The 9,270-nt window shown below is 44.1% G+C and overlaps 1 protein-coding gene across 1 annotated transcript in view; it reads left to right on the top strand.

The window, feature by feature from the left end:
- The first annotated feature begins 1,446 nt into the window (after positions 1-1,446).
- The window catches only part of LOC134400375 (tetraspanin-36-like), a 34,373-nt gene continuing 26,549 nt past the window's right edge, over positions 1,447-9,270 (top strand). Inside the window, exon 1 of the mRNA XM_063128704.1 lies at positions 1,447-1,717. Coding sequence (XP_062984774.1) covers positions 1,658-1,717 — 60 coding nt within the window. The 5' untranslated portion in view covers positions 1,447-1,657. The remainder of the gene's footprint in view (positions 1,718-9,270) is intronic.

The following is a 9,270-nucleotide window of genomic DNA, read 5'->3' as shown; positions in this document are numbered from 1 at the left end:
AGCAGGCCTTTGGAGAATAGTCTGGCCCTCCATCTATGTTAATGTCTTATAATTTTGTTGTGTATTGTATATTTTAAATTATTATTATTATTATTATTATTATTTATTTATTTATTTATATAGCACCATCAATGTACATGGTGCTGTACAGAGTAAAACAATAAATAGCAAGACCCTGCCGCATAGGTTTACATTCTAATAAAATCATAATAAAACAATAAGGAGGGGAAGAGAATGCACCAAACAGGCAGTATAAAAGTCAGAACAAAATCAAGTTTTAAAAGCTTTAGGAAAAAGAAAACTTTTTAGCTGAGCTTTAAAAGCTGCAATTGAACTTGTAGTTCTCAAATGTTCTGGAAGAGCATTCCAGGCGTAAGGGGCAGCCGAAGAAAATGGACGAAGCCGAGCAAGGGAAGTAGAGACCCTTGGGCAGGTGAGAAGCATGGCATCAGAGGAGCGAAGAGCATGAGCGGTGCAATAGTGTGAGATGAGAGAGGAAAGATAGGAAGGAGCTAGACAGTGAAAAGCTTTGTAGGTCAACAGGAGAAGTTTATATTGGATTCTGAAGTGAATTGGAAGCCAATGAAGAGATTTCAGAAGTGGAGTAACATGGTCAGAGCGGCGAGCCAAGAAGATGATCTTAGCAGCAGAGTGGTGAACAGAAACCAATGGACTGATGTGAGAAGAAGGAAGGCCAGTGAGAAGAAGGTTGCAGTAGTCCAACCGAGAAATAACCAATGCATGAACAAGAGTCTTGGCAGAAGAGACAGACAAAAATGATCGAATCCTTTCATTGTGGTTCAACTCCTTATTGTTGTGGTTGTTGTTATTATTATTGCTATTAATATTAATTAGTACTGCTATTATTAATGTTATTATTTTGTTGTTGTTTAATAATGGCTGTGATGATCACAATGCAGTCAATCAACTCTGAAGCAAGGATCACAAAGCTTTACTCTTATCCTCCTAGCCTCCTAGTTATGGGATGCAAAAGAAAAGGCATCTCTCTGTGCTGCTCCCGCCTCACAGGGATGGTTTGCATTACTGGCTTTGAAACAATCCTTGGCTCACTTCCTTGTGCCCCCAGAAATGTCTGCTCCATGCCTGCGTTCCCGCCTCCGCCTGCGTCCTGTTGTTTTGGGGTATCTGCTGGGACTGACTCCCCCATAGATCTATGGCATATCTCTGCCTGCCTCTCCCCCCACCCCATATGTATATTTTAAACTTTGTAAGGCTGCCTTGAGGCCCAGCATTGGGCAAAAGGCAGGATACAAATAAATATAATAATAGTAATGGTGGGTCTGCTATTAGGAACTATTTGGTACATTGCTTTTGTTCATGCACCTAGTTTAGAAGATTTATGGTAGCCGTATTAGTCATAATAATGAATACTTGTGGGGAATATGAGGCTACAGTAAGGTGTTGTTTTGCACTGTACTCAAGAAGCATGTGACCAGGGAGGGCAAGGAGTGGTTCATGTGATAATAACTAGAAAAGCTCAGTGAAGAGTGCCAGAGGTGTGGCAGAACTGCTGAGTGAACAGAAAGCCGCTCAAGATTAGTCTAATTACTTTATTTGGTAGGCATCAACAAACTTGTTTTTTTAAAAAATTGTATTTCCCCCCACTTCATTTATACAAACACACACAGAAGACAACATGGACTTCGGAGTGATTGCTTCCAAGACTGTATTGTTCTTGATCAGCCTCATTTTTGGGGTAAGTAGATGAAAACACTTCTTACTTACTATACTTCATCTTGATATATATTGCTGTAATCCACCAGAAGAGCCAGGGTAGTGGGCAGATGCTCAAAGTTACAGTCATGTGCAAGGTTACTTGGGAGCAGGTCCTACTACGTTCAGCAGAACTTATCCCCAAGTAAATGAGTATCAGAGACTGCAAAGACCTTGATCTAAACATTTGCTTGAATATGGAGCTGTTTGATCTTCCCTGCCTAACATACGTTGCAGGGACATTGTGGGCATGTAATGGGTGCTGTCTGAATACCTTTTGGAAGATGAACACCATACAAATAATTGTTTTCAGCTACTTTCTGTTGGAACGGAAACTTTACATAGCTCAGTGGTAGACCACACGTTTTGCGTGCAAAAGGCTCCAGGCTGACGGTGTCTTTGGGCTGCACTGCTTTTCATCCTTTGCTGTTGGCTTCATTTTATCTAGGTTTTATTATGTGCTTTTTAAAATAATTGTCTATTGTTTTGTATTTGATGTTTTTAATTTACCTTTGCACCACCCAGTCCACTCTGGTTATTGGGTGACCTGTAAGTGTAAGAAATAAATGCAAATATATCTTACTCAGAAGTAAGTCCCACTGAGTTCAGTGGAGCTTACTCCAAGGCAGGGGTGGGCAGCATGTGACCCTCCAGATGTCTTGGCCTACAGCTCTCATGATCCCTCACCATTGGCTATGCTGCAACGACTGATTGGTGCTGTGGGCCAAAACATCTGGAGGACGCAATTTACCCACCTTTGGAGTTAGGGTTGCAGTTTCAATTTAGCTTCTATGGTTAAGAGGATCTATAGCAGTGGTGCTAGGAAGAGAAGATCTTGGCTGAGACCTTGGACAGCTGCTGCCTTTTTGGGTAGAGAGCTGTTGGCTAGATGAACAAAAAGTCTGACCTGGTGCAAGGCAACATCATTCATCTCAAGATATCACAGACTGCTCCAGGATATTGGGTCCCTTTTGCTTCCTTGTTACCTGTCCCCCTATTCTTCTTTCTGGCAGGGCTACTGTTCCATTCACAGGAACTTAGCAGACAGAAATTCAGCCGGTGAAGCCATTACTCTAGCATGTTTTCTGTACTGATAAAGAGAAACTTTGCCCTATGCAGAAGTTCAGCTGCATGAGAAATGTCTCTTATGGCTACTACTCTGTTTTGAATTCACTGCTGTTGCTACTAGGAGTAAAGTGTTTGGATTCAGATGCCCTTTTTGAGTCAAAAGGGGTGGCTATATCCAGGGCCGGCCCTACCATTGAGGTGGTCACCTTGGGTGGTAGATACTGGGAGGGGGCAACAAGGCGTTCGAAGAGATAGCTTGGGCCATGCAGCCTTCTTGGGACCCCCTAAGCTATCTTCTGCTGTCTTCAGGTGTGATGGAGGATGCTGTCCCATTGCCTGTATCAAAGAAAGATTCAACTGCCGGTCCAGTCAGCTTCTGTACATGCACTAGGAGGAGGCGCCATCTTGTCCTTACCCTCAAGCAGCAAAATATCTTGGGCTGGGCATGATGTATCAACTCTGTAGGGTAGACTCCATGAAGTGTTAGGTATTTTGAAGGGCTAAAAAAGGCAAGATGCAAGGGATTCTGTGAGAAATTAGTTTTGTCAACACGTTGGATGACCCTTTCACTCCACACAATATAATGTTTGTATTAAAATCTCTACACCATATCATTAGTGAAAACCAAAAACATGCTTGAAGACTGGAGCTTTTCAAGAAGTACAAGAACTTACAATGTGCTTCTGGATTTTCTGCATCTTTAACTTTAATGTAAAGCCTGTGCCAGCGGCTAAATTTTTAAAATAGCTCTCTTTAATTTGCTGTCCTGTTCACCACTTTTCCTAGTCACCCCTCTCCTGTGCCTTTAACAGCAGCCTGACCCTCAGAAATCTGGCTGCAATTCTATGCCCACTTACGTGGAAACAAGCCCTCTTTAATTTAGTAGGTCTCATTGAGAAGACATATAGAGGACTGTGAAGAATTAAAAGCCATACGTGCTAAATTTGTTGTTTAAGGCACAGAAACAGAGTTAGGGTTCATAGAATCATAAAATAGTAGAGTTGGAAGGGGCCTATAAGGCCTTCAAGTCCAACCCCCTGCTCAATGCAGGAATCCACCCTAAAGCATCCCTGACAGATGGTTGTCCAGCTGCCTCTTGAAGGCCTTGAGTGTGGGAGAGCCCACCACCTCCCTAGGTAACTGATATTGTTGTACTGCTCTAACAATCAGGAAGTTTTTCGTGATGTCCGTCCGGAATCTGGCTTCCTGTAACTTGAGCCCATTATTCCGTGTCCTGCACTCTGGGATGATCGAGAAGAGATCCTGGCCCTCCTCTCTGTGTGACAACCTTTTAAGTATTTGAAGAGTGCTGTCATGTCTCCCCTCCATCTTCTCTTCTCCAGGCTAAACATGCCCAATTGTTTCAGTCTCTCCTCATAGGGCTTTGTTTCCAGACCCCTTTTTCTTAGAGTGGCAACACCCACCGCACCTGTCAAATAGGGTTGCCAACTGTTTTTTTCTGGCTTCCCTCCTACGCTTTTAACACCTGGGCGGCAACCAGAAATACAGTACACGAAGGTTTTTCCCCCCAGCATGCAGTTTCAGTGGTAGGAAAAATTTCAGTACTTGTCTTCCGGCTATTAAAGTCACATGATCCCAACCAGAAAACCAAAGCAGTTGGCACGCCTAAGATTTGTGCAACTAATCAACAACAAAAAGGATATATGGTTTAAAGACAGAGTATCCTGTTCTAAAGTGTGTGTGTGTTAGGGTTAGCTGAACTGCCGAATCGCTACTAACTCTCTGACATAATGATAATTGCAGAAAAAGAGGTTTTGGATGTGGTGAACATGCATAAGTGATGATTCTGTTTTCTATTTCGTTACTGCCTTTTAATAATTTGATGAGATTTTCCCTTTTTTATTTAACTTATTTATAATACTTGCACACTGCTTGATATAATATATATCTAAGCGGTTCATACTAAAATGCATTTTTAATACAATATAAAAATAATACATAATTAAAAATATTCCTGCCATGCAACCATAAAGCAGAGCAATGTCATAGTCCATTAAGGTGCAAGGGACAGCCAGAGTAAAGAGATAACATGTCCAAAGGTAGTTTGAAACTTGCCTCTTGAACCACACGAGTGACGGAATCAGCAGAAGTTGTTTCATTCAAGACATTTTTAGCACAAGTTAGAACTGTGTTTAAGAGGAAGTTGATCTTTGATCTGAATCTATTGCTTAACGGAACTATCTGTGGTGGGGATGAATGGATGTAGTAGTGGTGGTTTGAAATGTTATCTCATTCTTCCTCTCAGGGTGCAATCCTGTGCATGTTTAGGCAGAAAAGTGCCCTAGAAGGTCCAGCATCCCTCAGCCAGCTGCCTTATACTGAGCCAAACCATTGGTCCATTTAGCCCAGTATTGTCGACACTGGCTCAGTTCGGACAACACAATAACCACTGGTGGTTTTAGTTATCAGCCGTGAGTTGAGCAGTCAACGGTGGGTATTTGTGTTGTTATTGCAAAAATATGTTGGTTTTCCTTTCAAGTGCAACCTAAAATCCAATTTTGGTACACTTGCGAAAGATCACAGACGAAGCGTTGGGCTAACAACTTTTATTCTCGAGAATAAGGTGACCTCCTGGCGCTCCTGCTGCAAAATCAGGGTCACATGGCGCCGAGGCAAGACAATAGCTTATATACTTCCATGCAGTGGTCAGAAGGAGAATTGCAGCTGAAATTACTTGGCCGCCTTTGCCATGTGCCCGATTGACCTGCTCCCAGGTGTGCTTTGTGCCTGTAGCCCCTTCCCTATTGGTGTTGTGGCTAGGGGGCAGTCCTAAGGACTTGGCTGGGTTTAACTGGTCAGTGTCATTTGAAACTGGTGTTAAAGTGCACCTAAGCGATGTTTACCTGAAATTAGGTGGCGCTGGAGCTGTGGGAGGGAAAACAGAGTATGGAGTGGGCGGGGGAGGAAATGGATATATCAGGGGTCCACTCTAGGTGAATTTACACAACATTGTCTGTCGGGGAAAAGCCACCTCACAGATTATTTTTTTGTAAAGTGAACTGTGAGACTAGGGGTGAGTCAGAGAGGCTGTGGACCAAAGCAAACTGCATTGTGGCCAAATCGAAAGACACAGCAGGCTGCATCTGGCCTACAGGTGAGCAGTTTCTCACTCCTGCCCGGCTTTAACAGTTCATGCGGAAAAGCAAAGTTCGCCAAACACAGTATTTTATGCACTGATGAGAAAAGTACCGCTTGCTGAACTGGGCTCTCCTGCAAAGCTGTTTAAAGAACAGGAGCTCAGGCACCTTCTGCATCCAGTCATCCTCATGAAGTCTGTATTTCCTAACCCAGGAGGTCTCTGATTCCATTCAGACTTGCAACTGAGTGTGTGGCAGAAAGCCGTGAACTCTTTGAACGCTGCACATGTGAGGTGGCATCGATTACCAGAGCAGATGTGCCTGAAACCAACCAAAGAACAGCAACAAAAAGAAACGAAACTGTTCGGTCCCCACACTCACTTCTCTCTTTTTCAAGTTGAAGTTGCTGGTGCAGAGAACCGCATCCCAGGTGTGCAGTTTCGGAGGGCACTTTAAAAAAGGAATGTAGTTTGACAGACCTGAAAATGTACCTTTTGAGAGTGTGAGTAGAGGAAGCTGCACATTTTTGAATGCTTCACCCCCACACCACAGTAATTAAATAAATAAATAAATAAATCTGTAACCATGAAAGGAACTTTTGTAAACCGCCCAGAGAGCTTTGGTTATGGGGCGGTATATAAATGTAATTAAATAAACGAATGAATAAATAAATAAGGAAAAATTTGGGCCTAGCCTTTTCCTAGGAGTTTATGATATGGGTGAAGGGGCATTCAAACATGGGACCTGCCACCTATATTTGGAGGTGGTACAGTCCATGTGAGCTGTACTTCATGTGTCCGCTCTGCCTTGGTGGTAGATTGTATCTTGGCCCTGAGAGCCTGCTAGTGGAGGTGAGAGGGCTGGAGTTGGTTATACAAGCAGTAAAAGTAATGACAACGGTGGGTGGGCTTGATGGCTGGAACCCTGTACAGGAGTTCTCCATAGTGCAACGTTTTGTTGCAGCGTGTACATGTATGTAAACACTCCTGTGTACTTAGGGGGTATCTACACTACTGCTTTTAAAGCACTTTAAAGCGCTTTGAAAATGTTTTGAAACCTGTATATGCAGTGTGTCCTGGGCCCCAACAGTTGTCAAAACTGTTATAAAGCGCTTTAAAGCAGCAGTGTAGATCCCCCCATGGCTTCTTATAGCTTCATCCCACGTACCTGTTTCCCTCGAATTATCCCCTACAGTGCTAAGCTGTCGCTAGCTGAATTGTTGTTGCTAGCTGAATCACGCTCCGGGCGGCAACGCTCCTGAGATCCTTTGCATACCAGGAAAAGGGTTTAAGGGAGGAAATGTAAAAAAGTCATAAAAAATCAACGGATGACCCAATCTGGTTCAAACTTTGTATGCTTAAACCTCTCCTTAATATCTATTGCTGTGCCAATTTTGATGTCTTTATCTTTAAAACTTACGCCAATGTAAGCATTTGTTTAATTTGAATGCCTAAAAGTATCAAATCCTGTTCCCGCGCCCCCAGTGGCCGCTCGGAAAACAACAAATGATTCACTCCAAAACTAGCAGCAAAATAGGACGGGTCTTTTGTCTTTATAGCACAATTAAAGCAGGATGCATGGGAGTACGTCAAGGCAGATTATAACCTGGAAAACTTCGGAGTCCTTTGCACGCAATTCGCAGTGATTGCACAGCATAACACTGGTGTGATAAAGCTCTTATAAAGAAGGGGTGGGGAATGTGTGGCCTTCAGATGTGGTTGGACTACACCTCCCATCAACTTTCACCATTGGCTACAGTAGCTGGGGATGATGGGAGTTGCATTCCACCCACAATTGGAGAGCCACACATTCCCCACCCACCCCTGGTATAAAGGATGTTAATCTTAACAGCCTACCTTAACGGGAAAGCATGGTGTAAATGTAAGGAATCAAATAATGAGTAGAAGGGAAGGGTGGAGAACTTTTGCACAGTGAGGCTAAAAGTCCGGGAAAACACCAGGGACTAGGAATGTGACGGCAATTATGATGCTAGGCTTGCTTTACGGAACTATCGGGGAGGGTTGGTTGTTTGCTTCAAGGACTGAAGTGTGCTTGCAAAGGAATTCCATTAGACGTTTTGAAACTTTCCAGCCATGCATGAGTGGAAAGTTTCATTAGGCCTCTCAAGCGGGCTAGTGTGCCATGTTAAAGCTAAGAGAACATAAGAAGAGCCCTGCTGGATCAGACCAAAAGGCCTATCTAGGTCAGCGTCCTGTTTCCCACAGTGGTCAGCTAGATGCCTATGGGAAGCCCTTAAGCGAGATACCCCCTTAAGCAATAGCACCCTCCCAGCCATGTTCCCCAGCATACTGCCTCGGATACTGGTCTGGAGGCAATATATCACCGCATGACTAGTTGCCACGGAAAGCCTTATTCGGCATGAGTTTGCCTAATCCCCTTTCAAAGCTGTCCAAGGGCACATCTCCGCGCCCGCTTCGCACCGAAGTAAATGCGCAGATTCGTGTTTTAGGTCACATGCCGCAGCCGTCCATTCGCCGCAGTGGTGGCTTTTACACATGATAGTGTGCATATTCGCATTTCCAATTTGCCGTGACTTTTACCGTAACGTCCGACTTTTCATCGCATTATGGTTATTTGTCCTTGGGGGAGTTAAATCACATTTTGACATGTGGGCGTAGCTTTGATGTGATTGGCTGATTTTCTGCCTTCCCACCTATCGGCTGCCTCGTTCCTTCTCACCGTTTTCACTTTCAATTTTACAACAAAGATGGCGAACGGGCAGCGAGCGAGCAGGCCCCCGCTCGGTTCCTTGTCTCACCTTCTCAGGTCTCAGTGACAATTATTAAAAGGTTTACGTACATTTTACATAAGCAAAGTGGCTCCGTTGTTCCCATTGATAACATCAAGACTTGACCTGCAGCCGGTGGGAGGAGGGGGGGTTCTGGGAGGCCATCTAGGTCACAGAGCACCCCCCCCACACACACCTTCCTGATGGAAGGTGACCAATCTTTGGTCGCCTTCCACTAGACCAGTGGTTCCCAAAGTGGGCGGTATTGCCCCCTTGGGGGCGGTGGGATTGCATAGGGGGGTGTTAAGAGGCAAGGAAGCAGCAGGGGGGCGCTCGAGGTGGTCTTTTCCGAGAAGTGCCTCTCCAGAAGGTCTTAAAACCCAGGGATACTTTTATGGGAGAAGGTAGTTTGGTCCTAAGCCATATAGGGGAAGAATCCACACATGTATTAATACTATTTAAGAAGAGTCCTTTTAACGGTGAATTGAAATATTTCAAAAGCACCAAAACACTAATGAAGAGACATAACCTGCGTTCGCTCTCTTTTCCCTCCCTCCCTCGGCAAGCCTGCGGTGGGTATTTCGGATTTTGAATAAATATTCCATTAATTGTTACTGTTTT

The sequence above is a fragment of the Elgaria multicarinata genome, chromosome 6 (assembly GCF_023053635.1).
Source record: "Elgaria multicarinata webbii isolate HBS135686 ecotype San Diego chromosome 6, rElgMul1.1.pri, whole genome shotgun sequence".
NCBI classification, from domain to species: Eukaryota; Metazoa; Chordata; class Lepidosauria; order Squamata; family Anguidae; genus Elgaria; species Elgaria multicarinata.
The sequence above is the reverse complement of the archived record's forward strand: the minus strand, read 5'-3'. Positions and strand labels throughout refer to the sequence as shown.